Raw genomic sequence first — 27,735 nt, forward strand, 5'->3', positions numbered from 1 at the left:
GCTATAATCTCCATCGTCTCCAGCCTCAGACTCAGTTCACATCTTGCCTTGGGATGTAGTGAGGCTTCTTTAATGAGCTCATTTTAAAAAGGGCAACCCCTCCACCCCCTTACCCTGGGACCAGTAGATCTAGTTCTTTTTCCTCAGATAGTAGACTAAGGTCTTCTGTCTCCTCAGGCAGGAGATTCCTAGCTGCTGGTGCTGAATTATCTGGAATGAACGGCAAGTTGTTCCTGTGAGCTTAGATTTTTCTTTTGACTATAGGTAAAGATCTGACCCTTTTCAATTAGAAACTTCATCTAAACTCATGCTGATCTGCAGACAATTTCCAAATCTTCCTCTCTGCAGACCAGGCCAGACAATGGTCATTTACCCCAAAATTACCCAACAGCCCCGAGGTTCAAGGTTATACAATTTTTGATCTCTGAGTCTCTCCCATTCACTTGTATAAATAGGAAGACAGAGAAAAAGTGTAGAGGCAATTTATGTGGGTGAGGGCCTGAGGGTTGGAGAGGGAATGGGAACGCTTTGTCTCTGTTAAGTGCCCAGCCCAGTACACACCTTTTCATATGCAAATATGCAAATTGCCAGTAGAGCCGCTCAAAATCTGATAAAGGCGTCTGATAGGGGAAGCATTTATATAGCGCTTAGCATATATTATCTCATTTTAATTTTGCAACAATCCTGGGAGGTCGATGCTATTATTATCCCCACTTTACACATGAAGAAACTGAATCAAACAGTGACTTGCCCAGGGCCACCTAGCTAGAAGTTGGATTTGAACACAGGTCTTCCTGACTCCAGGTTCAGTGCTCCATTCATTGAGCCACCTAGCTTATCTAAATGCAAGAAAGCAAGTTTGACCTCATAAGAATTACTGAGATTTGGAGGAGTAAAACTCATGACTAGGCTGTTGTTTATTCAGAAGGTACAGAGGAGATAAAAGGACAAGTAAAACAGCTTTATATAATTAGAAGATATATTCAAGTGAGGAAATCTAGGAACTGGTCAGGAAGCATGATAAAGAAGAATAGGGAAGAAGGAGGGAATATTGTTATGGGAGTATCTTGCAGTCCACCTGGAAGAAAAAAAGACAGTTTGGGGAAACATCATAAACCTAACAGAGGCATACTATAGTAGGGATAGGGGACTTTAATTATTCAGACATCTGCTGGGTTTCCTCCTCTGCCAAAAACTAAGCAGCCAATAAATTCTTGGCTGTCTGAAGAATCATTTCAGTCTTCAAAACTTGGAAGGAGTGACAAAGGGAGCCTACTATTGGAAATGAGTTTGACCAGGAAAGAAATCTGGTTGATAAAGTAGAAAGGATGGAAGCAAGACCTGGGAGGGTGAGATCACTCCAAATAAAAATTAAAGAGAGGACAGGAGTAAAGCTCAGCACTGAAGATTTGGGGAGAGCAAAGTTAAGTTCAGAGAGACCCAATGGACCAAAATTCTGTAAGGGAAGGAGACTCGTAAAGAACAAAATTCTAACACAAACTCAAATACTTCCAATGAGGATGAAAAGGAGTTGTTTAAGAAATCAAGAGGGGATGCACAGAAAACTTATAAAACAGCTTAAATTTTAATTTCCATAAACATTTGTTAAATATCTGTTATGTGCAAGGCACTGTACTCAGTTTAGGCATACAACGATGAATTTAAAATAGGACTTCTCATCAAGGGGCTAACTTCTACTCAGGAATATAGCACATATATAAGTAAGTAAATTCAAGGCAATTTGAGGAGGGAACAGGCACCAATGGGGAATCGGGGAAGGATTTATGAAGATGGTGACAAAATACAAGTTTACATTCCATTGGGAGGGATCTTCCATCTTCCCCACAAATTCTCCACTATGGCTTCCCTCTGGTTCCTGGATTTTTTTTCACATGAATATATCCTCTTAATATACATAGAATCTATTGGGTTTAGCATGGAATTTGGAGTCAGGAAGAATGGGTTCAAATCTGACCTCAGACAAAATGTTAGCTGTATGACACAGAACAAACCTTTAACTTCCCTGTGTCCCAGTTTCCTCATCTGTAAAATGAGAGGAGTGGACCCAGTGGCGTCTAAAGACTCTTCTAGTGCTAAAACCTATGATTCCTATTTTGCAGATGAGGCACTGAGCTGAGAGAGGTTAAGTAATTTGCCCAGGGTTGTCCAGCTCCTAAGTGTGAGGCAGGAACCAAACTCAGGTCCATCTGTCACTAAGCCACTCTATCCACTCCACTACTTAGCACAGTGTGTGTATGGGGGGGAGGGTGCCCTTCTTGTAGTTTTCAATTTTTTTCTCCTTTCATTAAGAGAAATATTTAGACTGGCATTTCTCTACTCACACTGATTTTGGAGCGTTGTAAATTATTTAAATTCTCTAGCACACTTCTCACCCTTTTTTTTCCCTCTCAGTAGCTGAAGGAGATGGAGAGAAGTGGCCTTAGGAAGATTAGAAGTCCAGTTTTTAGGTTAAAAGGTTTTAAGGGTTAAGGACCATTTTGTGAAGACTGGTACCGCTTGGGCAACACTGATTCAGAAGGTAAAAGTAAAAAGAACTGTCTACTATCAATTGAAAGCAAACATAATTTGAGTTCAAATCTACTGGTCTAAACTTAACTTGAAAATAAAGTTGTAAATGTTTTAAAATGAGTAGATTAGGATAATTCTTTGACATTTTTGACATCCCAGGTCTTTTCAGTTTATGTCAAAATTGTGAATGTACTGTCCCATAAAACTAACTTTAAAGAAAACACTACATTTACTTTTCTAGGTGCAACAAAATCCATCAGCACAGAGTACTTTAATTCATAATTCAAATATAATGGAAAAGTATGAAAAACTTGGTAAGATTGGAGAAGGATCGTATGGCGTCGTATTTAAGTGCAGAAATAAGAACTCTGGACAAGTTGTGGCCATTAAAAAATTTGTGGAATCTGAGGATGATCCCATTGTTAAGAAAATAGCATTAAGAGAAGTACGTTTATTGAAGGTATGTAATTTTGATGGAGTATTCCAGAATGTCATGAAATTTCAGTGCAGTTTACATGCACAGTGTAATTATTGGGAATTTGCTGAGTCTTGGAAATACTTGTGTTATCCATATAGTTTCAGTGTAGAGTAGTTTTCAATTATATATTCAGAGAAGCATCATGGCATAGTGGATAGAGTGCTGACCTTGAGGTGAGGAAGAGTTAGGTTCACATCCTGCCTCTGACACTAACTGGTTGTGTAATCATGGATAGATAGATATATGTATATACTTGTGTGTGTGTGTATACGTACATACATACATACATATATATGTATACATACATATATACACACATACATCTGTTCTAATGGGATTTGTCCTGTTTGGATTCAAATAATTCAGGAATACTGAGTATAAATTTTTTTTTTAAAGTTTGAATCACTCAATTTTAGAACAGGAAAGGGCCTTAGAAATCACCTGATCCAATTTCTTGATTTATAGATTTATACGTTCTTATAGATTTCTTTATATATAGAGGAAACTGAGACCCAGAGAGGTCAGATGATGTATCCAAAGTCATGCAGCTGGGACTAGAACACCCTTTTTTCTGAATTCCAAGGTAGTGCCCATTGCTTCTCTGGTCCAATCCATACATGTTATGGAGTGTGATTCTTTGTTATCAGCCAGGTCTTTAGATTTCAGGTCAACAATAACAATTAAATATGCTGGTATGACTACTAAATTAAAGAATTAAACAACTTTTCTGGTTTTTAAAACTAAACTCATTAAAACAGTGTCATTAATCACATTACTAAAAGAGTCTTCCCTTCTTAAAAGATTCAGTCCCAGAAAGTTCTGTTGCATATATTTATTTAATATTTAAAATATTTATTTAAATTTTTTAGTTTGATATCTTAATATAGAATATTTAAATATTGTGTATTTCAAATAAGATTTTATTTACATGCAATTTTTTGCTAAGAAGACCATTTGTAAAACAACATGCAGTGGGCATTGTACTTAATTTTGGTACTTAATTTAAAAAAAATAATGCAATGGTACCTCTCGGTCCATAGAGTCCTATGGTTCCTTGAAAGATGTTCTTTGATTTTGCACTTGTCCAGGTGTGTAGAGTGAGGCCTGCTGATTTCAACTGTGTGTTTACTACCATTGTTATTTAGTTCAAACTGAGCTCCCACAACTCCCTATGCCTTAAAGGCTGATCTTAGAGCTGTCAAAAGGGAGAGATGGCAAGGAAATGCCTGAGCCCTACTGTCCATAGTCAGCCTAACTTTGTGCCCTGCATTTGGATTCCTGGCCCCTGCATTTTTCCTGGATCCCCAAGTCTGGACAAGATACTTATTCTGCCTATAATTAAAGACTATTTTAATTATTTAATTAGATTGTATTATTCTTTATATCTAGTACTTTTCTATTAATTCCTTGCTTCTCCTGTTGTCTGAGAGTGAATCTTTTAAGAAGGGAAGACTCTCTTAGTGATGTGATTAATGACACTGCTTTAGTGAGTATAATTTTAAAAACCAGAAGCCTTCCAGATGGGCATCAGGAATAACCCACATGTCTCAGGGTGGGTTTAGCCTTTGATGCTGCAAAAGGAATTCCTCTATGAGAAGGAAAATTAGTCCCAAGGATTTACTTCTGAGATTCCTTCCAACTCCAAGAGTCTCTGAATCTTATTTAGAGAAGGATGTATGTGAACTGTTGTATTCAATGGTCAGATGAGGCAAAGGGAACGTTTATCAGAGTAGGGGACATGAAGGGAATAACGTATTCAGAATAAATCACTAGATGTTGTATTTTGGTTCTTTTTCAGCAACTAAAGCATGCGAACCTTGTGAACCTCATTGAGGTGTTCCGAAGAAAGCGGAAAATGCACTTGGTTTTTGAGTACTGTGATCATACTCTTTTGAATGAACTGGAGAGAAATCCAAATGGGTGAGTTGTCTGGAAGCTTAAAGCCTACAGGGCCATATTTCTTTAATTGTATGTGGATCACAGATTACTTTCCACTTTTCCATCCTGTGCCATCTTCCCCAACTACAATGAGGAGCCTTAAGAGAATAAAAACTAGTAGACAGAAAACAGACTTTGGAACCAGGAAAATGTGGGTTTCAGCCCCTATGTATATGTTCTAGGCAGTTCTCTAACAGTCTAAGTTATAAAGAAGATGTCTATATATATATGTCTCACTGATAGAGGAAGTTCCTTACCAGGAGCTCCCTACCCCAGTGAAGTTACAGATCCAGTCCCTGTCTTGGTCCCTAACACATAGGAAGACACATCAGCTTATGAGAAAAATCATATTATGTATAACAAAGCTAGATACAAATGTTTTTGGATTGCCAACATCCTTCCCTTCATCCTCATCATCCCTCATCATCGTCATCATAACTAACATTTACATGGGTCAGCTAGGTGGCACAGTGGATGGAGTACCAGAGCTGTTGTCAGGAAGACTCATCTTCCTGAGTTTTAATCTGGTCTCAGACACTTCCTAGCTGTGCGACCTTGGGCAAGTCACTTAACCCTGTTTGCCTCCATTTCTTCATCTGTCACAGGAGTTGGAGAAAGAAATGGCAAACCATTCTAGTACCTTTGCCAAGATAACCCCAAATGGGGTCACCAAGAGTCAGATACAGATGAAACAACTGAACAGCAATATTTATATAGCACTTACTTTGTGCCGGGCACTTTACAGTTATTATCTCATTTGATGCTCGCAACAACCTTGGGAATTAGATGTATTAGATAAAATGTTATCCCCATTTTATAGATGAGAAAACTGAGGCAGACAGAAGTTAAGTGACTTACCCAGGATCTCACAACTAGTAAGTTGCTGAGGCTGGATTTGAACTCAGTTGTTCCTAACTACAGGTCCAGTACTCTATCTACTGCATCACTGAGCTGCCTCTTAATTTAAAAAAAATTGTATGTAACTTAAAATAATTTAAGATTACGGGTCTGTATCCACTCTTTCATAGTTCTTGAGTCTCTGTCAATGTGTTTAATCTTTTCTGGTCAACCAGAAAGTCCAATAAGTTCAAAGCAAAGCACAGTAAGAAAAGTAGTAATAAAAGATCTTGACTCTTCCCCACCTAAGTCCAGGATGGGGGGGACACATGGAGGGAACGTGTGGAGAGGCACAGATGTAGTGAACATTTGTGACCTAGCAACATGTATGAAGGGGAAACTCACACCTCCAGCATTACTGGGCTGTACTTCAGGGCCACTGATGTCATCTCGTCATCATCATGCTTCTGATGCACCTGCCTTGCAGAGGCTGTGGTGCAGTCTCAATCTTGCATGCGGTCTCTTCCAAATGGGTAGAGTCTGCTCACTGAGTGGCATCTGATGGACATTTCTCACTGCGGGTCTCAGACGGCCCTGCAATCACTGCCACTCTCCCCTGGGCATGTGGTGGTAGAGCTGTTCTCTGCTTCCATCTTCTGTCTTTAGCTGGAATCCTCAGGAGAGGAACTATCTTGTTGGAAGAGTGGATTCTGCCGTGGTACATTTAAAGTCCAGAAGTTTTCTTGCTGAGGTGCCTTAAGGGGAAAAAAAAAGCAGAAACTCTAACACACCCAGTCATCTCACTAGAGAACAAAAGCCTTCCTGAGGGTTGAGGAAGGGAGGAGGAGAAAAACTTTCCAGTTTTTATTTTTTTTCCATCTCTAAACCTTATCTGGAATGAACATTTCTCTTCCAGAAGGAATACTGTGGGTAAGTGAAACCCTCAGGTTTAAGTCTATTTTAAAAATAAAAACTCTTATTTCCTAGTCAAAATGGAAAGAGAACAGACCTCTACTGGTTCAAATTCTGCCCCTTATGCATGCTGGCTGTGTGACCCTGGGCAAGTCATTTAACCTCAGAACTCTAGGCAACTCTCTAAGACTACAACTTGAGAAGGTGCTGATGTGCATCTTCTCAAGATAGAGGGGTCGTCCTCACCTGGGAGTTCCTTATTCCAGGTCTAGACCCTATCCATTTCCCTGTGTCCAATCACTGAAGACTATGTGTCTCTAATAGAGACTCCTCTCTGGTGGGAGAGGGTCAGAAAGTCTAGGCCACTCCCTATTTAAGTCCTAATCAGTAAATACTTTAGTGGCTACCTGCCCAACATAATGCCAAGGATTCTGCAGGGTTCTAGAGACCCCATATTTTCAATTCCAGAACTCCCTACATAGGTAGGTGAATAAGGTGAGGTAAAGTGTTGGAGCAAAAATAAATCCAAGTGGCAAGGCCACTTGTTTCTCTCCTTCCTAACCTACTCCTGGCCTTTCCTAGGTTTGTGTGCCAACTAATATTTTCCAGGCTTACAGTTGCACCATATTTGTCCAGTCTGACCTGACCCAACCTCTGAGATGGAGCTGAGGAGTAGAACCTGGGGAGGGGGGGAGGAGGTGAAGGAGAGAGGGAGCCAGTCTCAAGGGTAGGACACTAAAGGTCTCAGTCACAGATACAGAGACCTTTAAAAGTGAGTATGAAGAGAGACCCTATCTACATCCGGAGAAAAAACTGATAAATAGAAGTATATATAGCATAATATACTTCGGTCACATGGTGAATGTTCAGTTGTCCAGAGCTGTCTTCCCACAAGGATTTCAGGAAGATTTGAGTTCAAGTCCTGTCTAAGACATTTACAAACTTTGTGACTTTGAGGAAGTCACCTAAGCTTTTAGCCTTAGTTTTCTCATCTGCAAAATGGGGATAACAAATGTACTTACCTCATAGGATTTTTGTAAGGATTGAGTCTGGTGAAATGTAAAGTGCTTTGCAAATCTTAAAACTTTATATAAATGCTAGCTTCTCTTATTATCATTATCTCTTATTATTATCTGAAATTGAATTAAAGTGGGATAGTAATTAGTAATAGTAAGCCACAGCATTGGATGATGTTCTCCTTATGCAGTATGTTGGTAAATGTATAACAACCAGCTCTTCTGAACAAATAGCAACCAGCTCCTTTAAAAAAGTACTACTCACTTTTAAGTTTCATCTACATTTTTAACATTTCTCCATCATGGTCTTAAGTTTAGGTGGACAATAAAACAATAAACCAGGTCCAGTGTTGTTGCATTGGCTGATTTCAGAGGTGTAAAATGCTCGTACTGAAAATTTAACAGTTGGCTGTCAAGAGCTGGTGCCAGCTGTTTCCAGCACATGCCTGCCCTTTTGGCAATAGGACTTATTCTGAAGAATCATAATGAAGGAGAGTGGTGTAATGGCAGGAACACAAGCGTAGGAGATCTGGATCCTAGACTTGGCTTAACTGTGTGACATTGGGCAAGTCATTGTGAACTTCAGTTTCCTCATCCAAGAAGGGGAAATAAAGAAGGTGACTGTTGTTCAGTCACTTAGTCATATCTAACTTTTCATGATCCCATTGACCATAGCACTCCAGGTCCTTCTATCCTCCACTATCTCTCAAAGTCTGTCCAAGTTCATATTTGTTGTTTCCGTGACACTATCTGTCCATCTTATCCTCTACCAACTGCTTCTGCCTTCAGTCTTTCCCAACATCTGGGTCGTTTCTAATGAGTCCCATCTTCTCATCATGTGGCCAAAGTATTTAAGCTTCAGCTTCAGTATTTGACCTTCCAGTCAATAGCCTGAATTAATATCTTTAAGTATTGACTAATGTGATCTCCTTGCTGTCCAGGGGACTCTCAAAAGTCTTCCCTAGCACCACAATTCAAAAGCATCATTTCTACGGCACTGAGCTTTCCTTATAGTACAACTCTCAAAGCCATTCATTGCTACTGGAAAAACCAAAGCTTTAACTATACAGACCTTTGTCGGCGTGGTGATGTCTCTGCTTTTTGGTATGCTGTCCAGATTTGCCATGGTTTTCCTTCCAAGGAGCAACTGTCTTTTAATTTCATGGCTGCAATCATCATCTGTAGTGCTCTTTGAGCCCAAAACTATGAAATCCGACCCTGCTTCCATTTCTTTTAGTACCTTACAAATTCTTAGCATTTTCTAATTCTATAAATATATTGGGAACATCTCCTGTTCTTACTAAAAGCTGTCAAGGAATCATTTACCAGCTTCTCCCAAACACATGAGGCAGACCCAAAGGGCTTTTCCATAATAAGACAATCTAAGTTCACTTTTTGTTCCTTGAGTTTCTCCCCCCTTTTAGATCCTTAAGTATTTATTTTCACAAACTGAATTCAAGTGCTATATTTTAAAGAGCTGACTCTAATCAACAAGCCCATGTACTTAATCTCAATTAATTCCAAATTGTAATATCTTCCTGAAGTTTTTTAAGTAAGTAGGAGCTAAACTCTCAACATGGGAGAAAAGTGTTGATAGAACTTAATATTCATAAACTAAATTCAAATGGAATTATAAGCAGATTGTCAGCTGCCTTTTGAATTTTCATATCACTTGAGAGTCAGCATTAGGAAAATGGATGTTTTATAGACAGTTAAAATGAATACTTAGCAAATAACATTGCCCTTTGCTAATTTTTTTCTTATTTTCCTTTTGTTTTTAAGAGTCGCTGACCGTATGCTCAAAAGCGTTTTGTGGCAAACGCTTCAAGCTCTTAGTTTCTGCCACAAACATAATGTAAGTTATTTATTGATTCCTTCTGAATTGATCTTTTCTTGTTAATAGTTGATGACGCTGTTACATATTTCATGGAGTCACTGGGTTGGTGCTAACAGTCACTGAGGTGATTTTCAAATTAGGTAGGTAAATTTATTCAGGGAGTTTTTTTGTAACCAAACTTTGCTCTCCTTTTAACCTTTCTAAATCTCTGCAGTTGATGCTAAGACAGGAATAAAACACACAATGTGGTCACTTTGGGGCCAGATGGAAAGTAGAGCTCTAGAATGCTGAGTAATAGTCTAGAATCTTTGGAGATTCTGGAAAGAGATGAGTAAATCGAGCACCTAATTTCAAAGTCATGAAATAGACTTTTCTTAAAAATCAGTGATGTTTTTTGGCCATAAAAACCTGCAACCTTTATTTTACGTTAATAAAATAATATAGGGAATTTTGTTCACAAAATCCAGGACTCAGCTCTTCCTTAATGCCAAGATCTGTATTCACAAATACTACCCTACAAAAGACAGCACTGAATTAAATCAACACCTCTTTTACTTCCACTAAACTGCCTCATGCAGACATCAGATTACTGTATTCAACTGGAGTTTCATGGCCAATTATTACTATTTTTTTAATATTGTGGTTTTCACAGCTGTGCATGTTTTCTCATTAAGCAACAAGACACCTCATTGCTGACTCACGTAACCCTGTTGGGATAGAATATCTGGACCTAGAAAGCCTTTCCAGTGGAACCGTCTTCGTTTCTTTGCCCTAAGCAGCTTACCTTTGCTCAGATCTTTTTTTTTAATCTTGGGCTTGAAAATACCTAATTTCATATCTCCTTCTAAAAGTGGACAGTTTTTCAGACATGCTTCCTTCCTCCAAGATGAAAATCACTTCTGAATTCTGGTTATCCTGTGCTCCAATGCTACGGTAAGATTTCATACATTTTAATAAACTATTCTAGAATTATTTTATTAGTTAGCCAAAATACATATAGTAGATAAAAACAGTGTACAAACCACTATAATATTGACATAAGCTTTAGCTTTTGGAACGGAATTCTAAAATCTCTGTTCTCATTGTTTTCAAGTGAGCCACAGTTCTCAGAGGACAGAGCTGCTGCTGGTCTGACCCAGTGGCCTTGATGAAGATTTCGACAGCAGCCGGCAGGCACCATAGCAACCCTCACATCTTCAGTATCTTGATCGTAGCTTTAAAGCTATAAGGGTCATTACATGATCACATAATCCCATACTGACTTGAAGATAGCATAAGAAGAAAGAAAATGCCCTGCTAATGATATGCTGTCTAAAATACACTGAGATTTCTGCATCATTAAGGAACAAAGTGGTTTGTCTGAGACTTGGATAAAGAAGATATTCTTCCCCCAGTTGTAAGAAATATAATCCTTTTTTTTTTTGACTTGGAGATTTCTGTAACTGGTCATTGATAATGAGAATCAGGTTAAAGAAGACGCAAACACCTCCTTTGGTTTCCTGTGATATTGTAAAAATGTGATTTTACAGCAGCCCTCCTAACCTGACATCAATGGTGTTAAGAGCTTTTGTACCAAATCAGTTTATTAAAATGATTTTGCTACATTTATCCCTGTGTTTTTTATTCTTCAGTGGAAAATAAACTAGCTGTAAGTGGGAGAAGCACTGCCTAACGTTTGCTTTGTTTGTGGAATTGCGTTATGTGCGTAAATATTTAAATATTAAGGCCAGCTGGGTAGTGGAGTAGAGTACTAGATCTGGAGTTAGGAAGTCTCATCTTCCTGAGTTCAAATTTGGCCTCCGATACTTCCTAGCTGTGTGACTCTGGGCAAGTCACTTAACCCTGTTTGACTTAATTTCCTCATCTGTAAAGTGAGCTGGAGAAGGAAATGGCAAACCACTCCATTCCCCAAATGGAGTCATGAAGAGTTGGACATGACTGAACCACAGTAACAACAATTTCAATACTGGTCCAACTGTTTGTTTCCTGCTTTCTCCAGCCCTCCCACATCATCTGGTTCCCACTGCATTCTTACCTCCTTTCACTGTTTCCCAGTATTTTGCCTTATAATGTATCTACACTATCAAGCATATCTAGATATTTATATGAATAATAATAATATACTTATAACAACACTTTAAGGTTACAGAGCCCTTTCACATATTATCTAATTTGATCTTCACAACAATCCCAGAAGGTAGTTAATGTGTTATTATTATCATTATCTCATTTTATAGCTTGGGAAACAGAGGCTCGTAGAGGTAAACATGGCTTATCCAAGGTCACACAAGCAGTAGTATCTAGCGCAGACAATTCTCCCCACCCCAATCCTTCCACTACTCTCTGATGACCATTAACATTGGAAGGATAGGAATTTAAGAATACCTCAAAGGACCAGGAGTCATCATTTGATGATGTTCATTGAGTTTTATCCATAAGGCAAAGAAAATAGAGAAAGGACAAAAATATTTATTTCAAAATTCAAAATAAAATTATGATAAAATTTTTGTATCAATTTGCTGTCCTGGTAGGCGTAGCAATATTTTACTTACATATGCATACTCTAGTTTAAATAGGTTTTTAAATTTTTCCTAATGCTTTTGCATTAGATTGGGGAAGATGAGATACAAATCTTTTGGGGCAAATGAATGTCTGTTAAATATATTCATTTATTTGCTTTTATGATTTCAGACTTGTACAAAGAACGGCATTGTTCTAATTTAGATTCAGGGGTGACCTTGAGGTCATGACCTTAAGGCCATGAGTAGCCTTGTAGGTCCTTAAGTGCAACCCTTTGACAGAATTTATTGTGTAAGATTTGGATTCAGTCAAAAGACTGCACTTAAGGACCTGGAAGGCCGTATGGTCTTAAAGCCACAAGTTCCCCACCCCTGATCCACATTTTATTTCTTATCCATCTGACAATTCCATGATCAAAAAGGGGTTTCTGCATATAAAAGACTAATGATATATATTCCTTCATAGTTCAATAATTTTACAAATATTAATATTTAAGATTGTCTTTCTCTTCTCCCTCATTGGTCTTCAGAGTTAGAAAGATCTTGGCAGTCCTTGCTATTTAATTCAAACAAGGGCTTCTATTAGCAGCACTTCTTATGATCAAAAATGAAGGACAAGGTTTGGGAGTTGAGTTGTTTTTTCCTTTCATTCCGGGATAAGTATTAAGGAAAAAAAGCACTTTCAGAAAGACAAAATTATCTCTCTTGAAGATGTAAAGGGGTCAACAGAACTGTAGAGTAGAAAAATTAGTAATTTCTGTTAAGCTAAATAATTTGGAGCCTAAATTTTTGTCAGTGGCCACACACAGATACAAAGTATACCTCTTAGGGTTGTGAAAGCTTGAATGAGATAATGCATGTGATAGTGTTTTGAAAATTATATATACTAATGTGAGAAGTTTAGTTACACTTGTGTATCCAGTTCTTACTTTCTGTCCTTAGCCTAGTGCCTTGAATATCAGATGCTTAATGTTTTTTAAATGATGAATGAATGGGTAGATGGATGGAAAATAAAATGGAAAGGTAATATGAAAGCAGGACCTGAACTTGTTTCTTTCACCTTCCTTTGCATGCAGTGGGTATTCACTAAATGCTGATTGCCTCTCCCTTGACCCTGGCTAGTGCAATGTAGGGCACTTCATTCAGGGCAACTCTTGGGGAGCAAGTTGCTGCTCTCCAGAAGATGGGCCCCATAATAGGATAAGAAAGGGTGGTCCATTTCTCCAGAATAAATTCCTACATTACTTTAGGAGACTTCAACTTCTACTGTTCTGGTTGTTTTGTCTGTGAGATTGTAAGCTGGTTGAAGGCAGGGACTGTCTTGGCTTTTTTTTTTATCCTCAGTAATTAGCATACTGCCAGGCACATACTAGGTGCTTAATAAATGTGGATTGATTGATTAATTGATTGAGTAACATATCACCTAGTCAGGAAGCAAGAGAAGGCCAGATGGCCATTGAGTTTGGTGATATAAGTAAATTTTTTCAGTTGTGATGCAGATATTTTCCCAGATCACTTTGCCCAAATCAGAACCAGGTACTCTATTCACTCTGGACCTATCACCAGTGCCTAAGAAGGAGAAGCTCACTTTTGAGTGTACAAGGAGTCCTCCAGATGGGTAAGTGTTTGCTCAGCAGATCACCTTGTATCATACACTTGAGTAAATGTGTTAAGAATGACAATAAACATTGCGGTGTTCATTTCTTAACAACAAAGCTGGGCTCACTTTGTGTAACAGCCACCTTCAAAGATTAACTTTGGTTTCAGCAACTCAACAGTGTTCTGGGTTTTTTTTGTTTTTTTCCTTCTTGTCAACAAGGACAAAATCGCCAGGATTATATTTCCTTAGTACACAGGAGCAAAACCTTTCTTTGTTTTTTCTCTGTTGAACTTGGTTCATCCATTATTGGAAATTCTCGGTTGATATTTACCAAGACTTACTTTTGCTCATTCAGAGGATAACGAGATCTCCTTTTACAGTGTATTCACAGGGATGTAAAACCTGAAAACATTCTGATAACAAAACAAGGGATGATCAAGATCTGTGACTTTGGATTTGCTCGACTTTTAAGTAAGTTAGTGACATCTTTGCATCAAATTCCCCTATTCAGTCAGTTACAAGATAAGGCACAGATATAGATAAAGTTATAAATATATACATACCTAGATATAGATAGTAAGTGATGTATATACACACATACATATGTATGCATGCACGGATATGAGTGCCTGTATGTGTGTTATATATGTACATCTCCATATATCCACAGGTGTGTGCACACAGATATATGCTTCATTTTTATATTCATGTGGAATTTTACTTATTTATATAGAATTTTTACATGATTTTAATCTATGAAATGTATTAGTTTAGGAATTAAGTGTATGTTATAATAAAGTATATAAATTTTCAAGGAGACAAACCTGTAACATTGAGGGGATTAAATATGTAGGGAGTTCAAGTCTATTAAATGCTTGTTGAACAAAAGTATGTAGAGATAGCTTGGTGACACGGTGGGTAAAAGGGTTAGACCTGGAGGTTGGAGCTCCTGAGTTCAAATCTTACCACTAATGCTTACTGACTGTGTACCTCTGGGCAGATCACTTAACTGCTATCTGCCTCAGTTTCTCTATGTATAAAATAGGAATAATAATAGCACCTACTTCCCAGAATGGTTATCAAATGAGATAATAATTATAAAGTACTTTTAAAAAAACTTCCATGCTCTATATAAATATTAGCTACTATCATTATTGACCAGATCTCTGTCCTATTCCACTTCATGCCCAAGTTTCTGTCTTAGTTTCTTGCCTAGTATCAACTTGAGCCAAATTGCGAGGCTTTCCCTGAGCCACAGTCCCCATGGTTGGGTCTCCGTGTCTGCTGGCACACCTCTGGCTTTTGCCTGATGCCAGCTCTCTTAGGTGTTGGCCTATCCATCCCAGCTACCTCCTAAGGCCTGCTCTTGTCACTTTCCCCATCACAGTCTCCCTTACTCAATGGGCATCTAGTGTTCAGGTCCCAGATATCCAAGGTCACATAAGATAACAAATTAGAGTAAAAGGGCTTTGCAAACTTTAAAGAGACAATTAGTGCTAGCTATTTTTATTAATCATCATCATCATCATCTTCTAAGGTTATAAAATAGAAGACAGTCTCTTCCCCAAGGAGCTTACAATCTAGTTGAAAGGGCAAAATATTGCCCACTTAAAACAGCTAACGACAATGATGATAGTAAAAATCGCTAGCATTTATATATGGCTTTAAGTCGAAAGAACTTGACAAATATCTCATGTAATCTTCACAACAGCCCTGGGAGGGAGGTGCTATTATTATTCCCATTTTACAGATGAGGAAATTGAAGGGGGAGGGAAAGGTGACTTGCCCAGGTTCATATAGCTAGTAAGTGTCTGAGGTCAAGTTTGAACTCAATTCTTTCTGGCTCCAGGTCCAAGGCTGTACCCCAGGGGTGGGGAACCTGCAGCCTCAAGGCCACGGGTGACCTTCCAGGTCCTTGACGGAATCCAAGTTTTATAGAACAAATCCTTTTATTAAGGGGTCTTGTTCTCTGAAGTTTGACTCAGTCCAAAGGCCATCCCTGCTTTAACCACTAGACCACCTGGCTGTCTCATTTGAATCACAATTCAAGGTGCATGTGATTTAGGGCCAGTGAACAGATAATAAATGTTATAAGAGTGGGCTAAGGTAATCAGGGAAGGCTTCATTTGTGAGTTAGGATTTGAACAAAATTTTGGTGGATGATTAGTATCTGGATAGTCAGAAAGGAGAGAAGGGGCATTTGAGGAAGGAGAAGTTATGTAAGTCCTGAAGGTGGGAATGAACATGGAATGTCTGGAGAACACTGGACAGGCTGGCCCGGCCTGGGCAGGAAGTTTCTGTTGGGGAGCAGTGGTGATAAAGGGATAAAGGATAAAGGTGTTTAAGCCTGGTAGAGCTAGAAAAGGTTTTAATATAATCAATGATATTTCTAAATGTGATCTTACATCATAGAAAATGAGTGACTTTTCTTCAGTTGTGTCTCTGCTAAGTGCTTATGGCCAAAAGAAATAATTATTTTCTCCCTAGTGCAGAATTTGGCGGCAAGCAGAACTATGCATTTGGGCACTGGGTCATTCCATATTGAGTAAAGGGATTTTTCTCTGTCAATGGAGTGGTTGGCCTCCACCCCTTAGGCAGATGATGAGCAGGGAAAATAGCCTAGGATGTGATTGTAAGCTCCTTCAGGGGAGGGATTGTCTCTTTTTCTCTTCTTGTATCTTAAATGTTTATAATAAACAAACAAATATTTATCAATTGATTGAGAAATACCAGTGAGCAAGGGATTGATTCAGGCTCATGGTTACCTGCATTCTGCTTATTGGCTGGGAATACATCAGGCATGAGAATGTCAGTATCAGCAGCTGCTAACATGCGTCATACATCTTAATGATCATCAATTAGATAGTTCTTTTGACTTTTAATTTATGTTGTTGAATTGCACTTGTTGACAATTGTATGCAAAAAAGGTAGGCTGGTTTAATTCTGAAAATATCCTACACCAAACTGATTTTCTTTTCCCTTCTGACTATTTTCTGTACGTTAAAGGGATGCCATCCAAAGTTGGGTCATTTAAAAGCTAACTCCCAAGGCTATGTGGTACAACTGAATTTAGTAAATAAATACCTTTAGGATATGATGATAGCACACTTAGCAAAACTCTTTACTTTGAATTTTATCTTGAATCTGCAGGTCCAGGAGATGCCTATACTGATTATGTTGCTACAAGATGGTACCGTGCCCCTGAGCTTCTGGTAGGAGATACACAATATGGTCCTACAGTAGACGTGTGGGCGGTTGGCTGTGTTTTTGCTGAACTGCTGACTGGCCGGCCCCTCTGGCCAGGAAAATCAGATGTGGACCAACTGTATCTGATCATCAGAACCCTAGGTATGATTAGCATTCTGTGACTTATAGAGATTCTCAAATGTTATTAAAAAAGAAGAGATTTTTTTAAAAAGTTTGCTTTTCTTCCATTACCCTAGCATCTCCAAAATGTACAGCTATTGTAGTCAGAGCCCAAGTTGACTCTTCTCGTATATAACGTAAAAATTCTCTCTGAGGAATTTCCAGATCACTTTTCAGGTACAACCAATTGGTCATAGACTTTACTATACAGATACTTCCCGTGTTTGGTTGAGATAGGAGCATGGAGATGAATCAACTGGCTAGAATTTGATCTAAGCCAAGAAATATCTGATTGGTCAGCAGTTTCTGTCCACTAAATTTAGGAGTTCCCCTCCCCCTCCTCATTGCCCTTGTGGTTTTTCATCTACTTGTGTTTCTTGCACTATGGCTGTTCCTGATTTCTAAAACAATAACTGATTCAGAGTACGGCTTATCAGAGATTTGCATCATACATAGAAGCTGCAGGGTTTTAACTATAATGTGCACCCTGCGGATTAATCTCATTTTGCTTATTTTACTGAAGATCACTTAGTGTCTTCTGTTGCAGCAGGGTCTTAATTGAGAGGTATTGTCAAGGGTGTGCTGGAGGCAGCTTGAACAGGCTCTGAGAACTGACTGTGAAATTGTCAGTGTGAGCGTTTACATCTGAGAAACTGGCAAATGCTATGTCAGAGCTGGATTGATTGTCTAAACTTAAGGCAGTGATGGAGAAAATGTCAGTAATGCAAATTGTACTTTAAAAGTGTGTCCTGTGTGTATTTTTCTGGTGAGTTGATTATTAAACATCTAACAGAACACTCCTGGGTATTTTCTATAAGAGAAATATTATGGCACAGTGGGAGTGAATACTACTGGGTACCAAGCACTATCCTAACACCTCCCCTTTTTTTTGTTAAACAATATCATCCTCATAATTATCTTGCAAGGTAGGTGCCATTATTATCCCCATTTTTCAAGTTGAAACTGAGACATAGGTTAAGTGACTTGCCCAGGATCACACAGCTAGTGAGCATCTGAAGCTGGACTTCAGCTCAGGCGTATTCTGACTCTAAGCCCAACGGTCTATTCACTACCCCACCAGCTGCCTTTTGCTGCTACAGCACTGGTCCTGCAGCCAGGAAGACCTGGGTTCACCTGCCTTGTGTGTCATTTTAACCCAGCTACAATAACTCTAAAACTCTAAGCTGCAGAGTAGAGAAAACAATACATGCAGTGATAACAGTACTGTAAGTAGAATAAATAACTAAAACTGAACACTATATAATTATAATAACTGATCTTGACCCCAAAGAGGAGTTGGAAAAGCATACCTCCTTCCCTTATCTGCAAGGGCTGTGGGCATGGAACACTGTATATGTTGTCAAAGATGCTTAATGTATTGGTTGGTTTTACTGAACTCTTTTTGCACCTTCTCTCTTTTTCTTGTTCTTTGTTACAAGGGATGACTTCCTGGGTAGGGGAGAGGGAATTGATCTATTCAGATATGAAAGGGATATAAAAATATAAAATAAATATAAAAATAAAAGCAATCATAAGAATTTTTAAAGTAGCAGACTGGTAGTTCCACATGTAATCACGGGTTGAAGCCCTCCTTCTCCCTGAAAATGCTTTCATAACACATTTTGCTCCTCAGCTTCCAGCTTTCATAGAAGCATCTTTACTGTGGGAAGGGGCACACCATTTGAATCTAATGAGAAAATATGTCTGAAGTGCTTAGCACAATGCCTGACACATAGTAGGCATTGTTATCAATAATCCTGGCTATTTTAAATACCACTTCTTTCCCATATATCAACATCATAGATATGGGAGAACATAGAATTCAGTGGAGGAATTATGGGAATGTTAACTTGTCTTAAGTTTACCTGCTACCTCATGTTACCAAGAGCCCAGTTCTAAGCCACAGTGAGGTGGTAAGCCCAGGAATTCCACTAGACTTCCCCAAAGCTCCCAGCTGTTGCAGGTGGGGCCACACCACTGCTAAGTGAACACCACAAAGTAGCAGGAGAATCGCTCCAGCCTGTTTTACTGGTGGGTCTTCCCAGGCTGGTCTGTAGGGTACTCAGGTACTTAAGGCACTACCATTGTCAGGGTACCCGCAGCATAGAAAACGCAGGGCGCAATGTTACCACAAGCCATGCCATGTGCTTCTGATTCTGTCCCTCAAAAAGAGAGACAGAGAAACAGATACTACTCCACTCACACCTGGGAGATAAATCAATCCAATCTTTTTTTCATATCTCGGCCCTAGGAAGCAAACTTTTAAAAATGCTGTGACTCCATTACTGAACTTGGTTTATTCTGTTATTGATATTTTGTAGGAAAACTAATTCCGAGGCATCAGACCATCTTTAAAAGCAACCAGTTTTTTCGTGGCATAAATTTGCCAGAACCAGAAAATATGGTATTGTATGCTGCTTCTTCCATATGTGTATTGTGGAATGTGGGCTTGTATGGGTGGACAGGCACATGCCAGTGGTTCTTTTCTCTAAAACAGTGCTTTTGGCTTCTGTTTTCCCTATCTCATCAGTATGATGACTGATACCTCAGTCCCTATGAAGGCAGTAAAGAAACCAAAAGAACTTTTAAGCGAAAATCCCTTGACCCTTTTTAATCACGGTTTGATGTTAAACTAAAATTTAAAACGTATTTAGCCTTTTAGTGTCAGATAAACCCCGCCCCTGCCATGGGCAGTGGAATCAAGTATTGGACCAGTGTGAAGACCTGGATTCCTGTCCCATCTCTGCCACTGGGATCATAGGACTCTAGATTAAAGCTGGAAGAGATCCCAGAGGCCTTCTGGTCCAACCCTTTTATTTTATAGATAAGGATCTGAGTCTCAGAGGGATTAAACAAATTGCCCAGGTCACATAGCTAAGAAGTACATGAACCAGGCTCTGTACTTGTTGACTCAGACTCCAGACCCAGCACACTTCCCATTATACTGTATTAGTTATGTCATCTGAGATTATTTTCCATCTCCTGTGTAAATATCTCGTATGCACATGACTATTTGTCTTTTGTCTCCCCCATTAAAATGTGGGTTCCTTGAGGACAGGCCCCATATTTTTGCCTTTCTTTGTATCTCCAGCATTTAGTACAGTGTCTGGCACTTAGTAAGAACTTATTGAATGCTAGCTAACTACCTGTCTAGGCCTTCTTTTTCAATTACTTTGAACTTTGACTTCAACTTGTTTTGTTCAAAAATAATGTTATGACATTTGGGAGAGAGTAATTCTGAAAGAGGAATGAATACACACAGAACTATGTGGCTAAAATAGGTGATAAAATTCTGGAGAAATATTAATATGGCACCGTCACCCAGAAGGCTGGAAACACTAGGAGAAAAGTTGTGGCAAGTAGGCCCAGCTGAGGGCAGCAGAGAACTGTAAGACATCCCTGCTGAGCTAACTGACCTGTAATAACAGGTTCCCTGGAAACCTCCATGCTGCAGGTTTCAAAGTCATTTCCATGTTGTTATCTTTATACCATATTTTTTTAATATTTAATCTTTTTCAATTAATGAAAATCTATCTCCTCCTCCCACCTCCTACTCATCTTGAGAGAGAAGGAAAAGCAAAATCTTTGTAACAAATATGTATAATCAAGAAAAACAGGTTCATTTCTAAAAAAAAAAAATTGTCTCAATCTGTCCTTTGAGTCCATCACCTCACTCTCAAGAGTTAGGTAGTGTGTTTCCTCATGAGTTCTCTGGAATCATAGTTGACAGTTGTATTGATCAGAGTTCTTAGGTCTTTCAAAGTTTGTTTATGTTTCCCATGTTATTACATGGTATTCTCTGGGTTCTGCTCACTCTTCTTCGAATCAGTTCATACAGATCTTCCCAGGTTTCTCTGAAACTTTTCATTATTTCTTAAAGTGCAATAGATTCCCATCACATTCATGTGCTATATTTTGTTCAACTATTCCCCAATTGATGGGCATCCTGTTTAGATTCCAATTCTTTGCAACCACAAAAAATTACCAGAATTATTTTTGTACGTGCGTGTAGTTTTCCTCTTTCTTTGGTTTCTTTAGCAATTATTGAATCTACAATACCATTATCTTAAAATTATATGCTCCCTCATAGTTACATAGTTCTCTCTATATATACATATGTACAAGCACATATACACATATGCATGTGTGTATATACTTATAAATATACATATATGTACATATGCATATGTGTATGTGTGTGTGTGTATACATACACACATATATTATTTTAGTTTCACAACTCCATGAAATAAGGCAGGGAGGCACATTATTCCCATTTTACACATGGAGAAACTAAGGTTCAAACAGGTTCAATTAAGGTTCAAACAGGTTCAATTAAGCTGGTGTTCAAGATCAAATACTGACACTTGAGATCCTATTAAAAGAAAGTTAAGACTTTTCGAGTTGTAGCCTTAACCTTTGAGGAAGGCCTCAGGGAAAGCCACTATTCAAGATGGAGAATAAGTAGCATTAAACATGTTCTGACTAGCATGGAAATTTTGTACTGCCTTCTTGCTTTGTACGTTTGAAGCAAGAACCAAAGTTGTTTTGACATTCTAATTGGAGGAAAGACTAGTTTGTTTGTCTTTTGGTTTTCCCAGGTAACATGAAGTGTTGTTATGACATTGGCAATACATCTGGTCCTAACCACATGTTGCCAAGGCTGCCAGGAGAGTCACTTGCTCTATGGGACCTCCCTAATTCTTGACTCAGAGCCAAACGTTGCATCCACTAGTCCCTATTGCTTCTCTTTCACCATTGTACTATACCATTATAACTTTATGAGGGATTTTTTAAATATAGGTCTTTGACATTTCTTTATTTTTATATCCAGATAAAAATTATTATTTCCCTTTTTAAAAACAAAAAAAGGAAAAAAAAACTGTTACAAACTGCATGGAATATTTTAAAATAAGTAATCAGAGAAAGAAGTGTCTGTAGGGAAAATGTATTGTCCAGTAATGTTTTATTCTCTTTAGGGGAAGTAAAGCTATTAACAAGAAAATGAATAAATGTCTTATCCACTGTTGCTTTCTTACTGGGGCATATGAACAGCATCCCAATCAGTGTATTCATCAGACAGGAACCGACAGGGAACATCTATAAATTCCTTCTGTTGCCTTGATTCAGAATACTGGAGGGAAGACAATATAACAAGCTTTCTTCTTGACATTGACTTTCTGTTTTCTTTCCAGTTAAAGTTTGGTGGTTGTCTTTAAATCACAAATGGTCTGGAGTTTGCCAGAGAAGGATAACACCTATATTCAGGGATCACACCATTGACAAGAATACTCTGTTTATTGGGGAAATGCTCAACTTGGTTCTTTAAGTTTCAGTCTGAAACCTAATGTCAGTCTGCTTAAATAGCTGTAGATCAATGACAGCACTGAGATTATTTGCGTGAGGGCCCACTACGTGGTGCAGTGGATGGAGCACTGGCCCCGCAGTCAGGAGGACTCTGCGATCAAATTCAGCCTTAGACACTTACTAGCTATGTGACCTTGGAAAAGTCATTTAACCCCAATTGCCTCCAAAGGGCGGGGGGGGAGGGATTATTTCCTTGAAATTCTAAACAATAATTATTACAGCTTTTATTTCCATAGTATAGGAGGCAGCGTGCCATAGAGGACAGTGAGCGGGCCTCTGAGCCAGGGAACTCCCTCTCTGACTAGTCTCCCACCTCTGATATTTACTGACTGTAGATCATAGACAAATTACTCAACCTCCTAGGGCTCCAGACAACTCTCTGAGACTGTAAGTAGAGGGAATTTCAGTTTTTCTATAAATCGGTAAAAACAACCGGTTCCTATCCCATTGATGACACTACTTTTTATTTACAGTGTATTTCCCCATATCAGAGACTGATGTGAGGAAAGCTCATTGTAATCTGTACAGCATTATGTAAATAGGGATGATTTTGTATAGTTGGCCATGTTATCCTCACAACATTGTGGGATAGGAGGGGCAAGACAAGCCTTTTTTCAGAGGAGGAGTCTTAGTGTTACAAAGATGAAATGACTTGCCCAGAGTCACATCTAATAAGCGACAGTCAGGACCTGAATTCAGATCTTTTGACCCCAAGATCAGTGCTCTTTCCATCATAGCTTGTGGTCTCTTTCAAAGAGAAACTGAAGATCTAGGTCCCTTAGTGAGGCCAAGAAAGCATCTTTTGGAACAGATGTCCAGAGAATGGCCCAAGTTTGTGGACCCCGGAATGGATTGTCTTTGCTTAGCTTGTTATGATTATTTGATAAATAAACAAGTGACACCTTTGGTTTGCATAATATCCTGATAACATCATATTCCAAATACTTTGTAGTATTTCTCACAAAAATTCCAATTAAGTGACCTTTGAATATGACACTTAAATGAGAATTTTTCTGAACATCAGTTTCCCCATCTGTAAAACAGGTCTCTGGTCTGTTTCACAGAGCTGTTGTGAAACCCAGATGAGACATGTATTTAAAAGACTTGGTCACTATCAAGGGATGTATGATTGTAAGCTAGAGTTATCATAATAGAGCCGATATTAATAAGTAATAACAGTGGCTAGCATTTATATAGCCCTTTAAGGTTTGTAAAGCACTTTTGATCCTCACAAGAAATCTTGTGAGCTAGGTTCTGGTATTACCCTCCTTTTACAGATGGGGAAACCAAGGCAGAGAACGGTTAAGTGATTTGTCCTGGCAGCTTGTTTCTGCAACTAGCTTTTAACTCAGTATTAGTGTCTCATGTTACAGAAATTATTATTCACTTAGAGATGAGGAAACTGAGACCCACATAAACCCAGAATCACTTAATGAGCCAACAGTGTAATTGGAGAACTAGAAGACAGAACTCTAAAGAAATGCCTTCCAGTACAATGTTTTCGAGTATAAACTGATGTGAATTTGGTAAATCAAAGAAAAACAAAAGCTATTATCTGCTGTATCCGTCTAGTTGGTGCTATCGATCCAGGGCCTTTATAAATCCAGCTGTGCATGATTTTGGCCATATCATTGACATTTCTTTGTTTTTCCCCCAGGAAACTCTTGAGGAAAAATTTCCTGGAACTCCTCCAGCGGCTTTGAACTTCATGAAGGTACGTTAGGTTCCAGTATATCTAGAACTGATAGATTCAGTAGCAACTTTTACGAAGCACTGCTGTGTTTACCTCTTTGCCTGTAAGGCTGTCAGATTATAGCATAGATGTTGATAAATAAATATAGAGTAATTTAGAAAGGAGACAGTGATTTGGCAGCTGTGTGAACGCTGAATTGGAGTAGGGAGAGACTTGAAGCAGGGAGACCATTAGAAGGTTATTTCAGTAGACTAGCAAAGGGACGACAAAAAGCCTAGCTAATGTTGTGGCTGTATGAGTGGACAGAAGGAGACGTATACAAGACATGTTGTGAGGGTTAAAATGATGAGATCTAGCAGAAGATTCAGCAGTAGATGTATTGGGAAAGAAAGAAATAAAGGATGATACTGAGGTCATGAGCCTGAGTCATTGAGAGGATAGTGGTATCCAGGGCAGTAATAGGGAAATTCAAAAGAGGAGAAGATTTTGGAGAAAGAATAATGATTTCTGTTTTGGATACATTAAGTTTGAGATCCCTGTGGAACATCCAATTCAAGATGTCCAGGAGTCAGTTGGAGATGTGTGACAGGAACTGGACAGTCTAGGATTGGATATATAGAGATCTTTAAAGAGATGATCTTTGAACCCATGAGAGTTAATGAGATAACAAAGTAAGATAATTGTAGAGTAAAAAGAAAAGGGGACCAAGGACAGATCAGATTTGACATAGTTGGAGAACCAGAGGACAGTAGGAGTGACCAGACAGGTAGGAGAAGATCCAAGAAAGGAGGGTTATGAAAACCTGGAGAGGAGAGAGAGTTTCCTTGAGAATAGCATGATCCATAGTGTCATATGCCGCTGAGAGGTCGAGGAGGATCAACACTGATAAAAGTTCATTAGATTTGCTAGTTCAGAGATCATTGGTAACTTTGGAGAGAGCAGTTTCCGCAGCATGATGAGGCTGAATTTCGTCTTAATTAATTCATACTGATCTTATAATTCACTAAAACTCCATCATTTTCAGAGAAACTACCACTGTCTAGCCACACATGCCACATCTTGAACTAATGAAGTTGGGTTTTTTGTAACCAAGTGTAAGACTTTTCATTTGTCTTTGTAAAATTTCATTTTATTATCTGCAGTCTGGTAGTCTAGCCTGTGAAGATCTTTTAGAATCTTGATTCTCTTCCAGTTCATTGGCTATGCCTCCCTACATTGTGTCATCTACCAGTTGGATGAGCATACCTTTATCCAAGTTAGTGATAAAAATATTAAATAGCAAAGGACCAAACACAGATTTCCAGACACTGGAGCCCATTCAACTGGTTCCAAAGCCTACAACTTTTCAAGTTTTCCAAGAGAGTAACGTGACTTTGTCAAATGCTTTACTAAATTCATGGTAAACTAAATTTATCGTATTCTTCTGATTATGTTCAAATTAATTCAGTAAAAATTAAGAACCCACTACATGCAAGGTACTATGTAAAGGCAATATGATAAGCCCTGCCCTCAGTGCTAATGATCTACCTGTCCAAAAGGAAGAGAAGGTTAGTCTTGAATGATTTCTTCTTGAAGTCCTGTTGGAAAAAAATTTTTCTTAAAAAAAAAAATCATACTGGCTCCTTGTGATTGGCTATTTCCTTTTCCAGATATTAAGTAACTGTCTCTTTAAGAATACCTCCTAGAAATTTGCCAGGAACTGAGGTCAAGGTTACTGGCCTCTAGTTAGTAGACTGCAATGTAGTTCCCTTTTTTTTGAAAATGGGAACTGTACTTACTCTTCTTTGCATCCTGTCCTCCTCAAACTCTCAAAGATCCCTGACGATGGCAATCACACCTGCCCCTTCTTTCAGCACCCTGATTAAATTCTTGAGGGCCTGTGACTGGCACTGATCAAGGACTGCTAGGTACTGTCTTACTACTACCTACCCTACTTTTCCCTGTGTAGTTCCTGGATTTTCAGAGTTTTCTTCATATGCATTGCTACTCTGCCTCTCCTCCCTTTACCTAGTCTGTTTCTTTTGAACAAGGCATACCATTTTAGAGAAAATTCAACAGCTTATATTCAATAGGATGAGAAGTTGTTGAAAGACTGCTTTATAAACCATGTTGGGGTAGAAATCAGAATTCTATCAAGAGAACTAAGAAAGGCCAGAATCAGTGAGAGTAATTAAGGACAATAATAAAAAACCAGAAGAGAAAGCAGATTCAGGTCATATCAGGGACTTATCCCCAGGCTTGCATTAAGCCTCTGCCCCTGGCCTAGGAGAGACAAAGAGCCCCCAAATCAGCTGTCCACTGGAGAAGATGAGGCTATTCCTGACTAGTCAGCTGGAATCCATCAGTCAATCATTTAATAAACATTCATTAAACATTGATTAATAAACATTTATTAAGCACCTGCTTGGTGGCAGGCACTATGCCAAGTGCTGTCAGGACAGAAGACAGGAAGTTTCCACGTGATATAGATATCCAACAACCATATAGAAATGATTCCCCATCCTCAGAGGCATCATTATCAATTCAGGATCTTTAATGTGAGCCACAATTAATTATTCACAACTTCATCAAAAGACAGAGTCATAGTTAGCATAGGGAACTCAGGGCTCTGCCTGGGGTTTTCAATATCTGGAGTGAAGCTCCCATCTTCCCTATGGTGACCACTCTCCCTGTAGTGCCAGGCAGCACAGTTGTCCCCATGTCACCACCTCCAGGTCCCATCAGATGTAGTACACATCTTTTAGAGGTACACATCTTTCAGAGTCCAGTTTCCCATTGTTCACCCCTCTGGGGTGCTGATCAAATTCATAGTACCATAAATTTAGGACTGAATTTGGCACCTTAAAGATCACCCCAAACCAATCCCTTTGTTTAATAGATGAACCAAGACTGAGAGAAGTTAATGACTTGCTCAGAGTCACGTGCCTAGCAAGTATCTGAGGTGATATTGAATCCAGAGTCAGACCACCCTGTTTCCAACAGGACTGCACCCATGGTTAGACTGTCCTCTCTTCTGTGCTACCCCTCCCCCAACTGAATCTGCCTCAGGCACAAAAATTCTTAGCAATAGCTCCATCAAAAGGGGCTTTTGATGGATAAATGGATAATCACCTTAAGGGATAATAATAAATAACCCTGTGTCATCTTCATCTCAAATTGGCCTTTGGCCACAGAATGTCAGATCTCTTTACTCTCATTCAAATATTACCTTAACTTTTGGCTTCTGGCTTAACTTCTGAATGTCTGACATTCTTAATGAAAGCTAATGCTTTCAGTTATGATGTACAAACACCACAATTTTTCCTCATGCTAATCATGGTCTTTCCCAGAAGATACTGCCCAAAGCAATCTTGAGATACCAAAGGCAGCAATCAGTATTGCCGCAAGTGGAGAAGATGGTTCCATCTTGTCACAAAGACAAAAGGGCGCCATGACATATTTAACCAGTTAGTCAACCAGCATTCATTAAGTGCTTACTATGTTCCAGGCACTGTGCCAAGTCTTAAGGTTACAAAGCAAAGCAAAAACTGTCTCTGTCCTCAAGGGACTCACATTCTAATGGAGGAGACAACACACCTCTTTCTTATAGAAGGTGGAATTTGGGTTCAGTCTTGAAGGAAGCCAGGGAAGCAAGGAGGTAGAG

The 27,735-nt window shown here is 38.8% G+C and overlaps 1 protein-coding gene across 6 annotated transcripts in view; it reads left to right on the forward strand.

Moving 5' to 3' along the window:
* The window catches only part of CDKL4 (cyclin dependent kinase like 4), a 65,725-nt gene that overhangs the window by 15,172 nt on the left and 22,818 nt on the right, over window positions 1-27,735 (forward strand). For 5 of the 6 annotated variants that reach the window (XM_072635816.1, XM_072635811.1, XM_072635810.1 and 2 more), the window contains exons 3-9: window positions 2,771-2,989; window positions 4,806-4,927; window positions 9,493-9,565; window positions 14,047-14,137; window positions 16,817-17,014; window positions 19,354-19,436; window positions 24,057-24,113. In XM_072635816.1, the coding sequence (XP_072491917.1) occupies window positions 2,771-2,989; window positions 4,806-4,927; window positions 9,493-9,565; window positions 14,047-14,137; window positions 16,817-17,014; window positions 19,354-19,436; window positions 24,057-24,113 (843 nt within the window). Of the gene's footprint in view, window positions 1-2,430; window positions 2,540-2,770; window positions 2,990-4,805; window positions 4,928-9,492; window positions 9,566-14,046; window positions 14,138-16,816; window positions 17,015-19,353; window positions 19,437-24,056; window positions 24,114-27,735 lie in introns of those variants that run through there. The other variant, XM_072635814.1, reaches the window with a different exon arrangement.

Source organism: Notamacropus eugenii, chromosome 1 (genome assembly GCF_028372415.1).
Source record: "Notamacropus eugenii isolate mMacEug1 chromosome 1, mMacEug1.pri_v2, whole genome shotgun sequence".
In the NCBI taxonomy this organism is placed as follows: Eukaryota; Metazoa; Chordata; class Mammalia; order Diprotodontia; family Macropodidae; genus Notamacropus; species Notamacropus eugenii.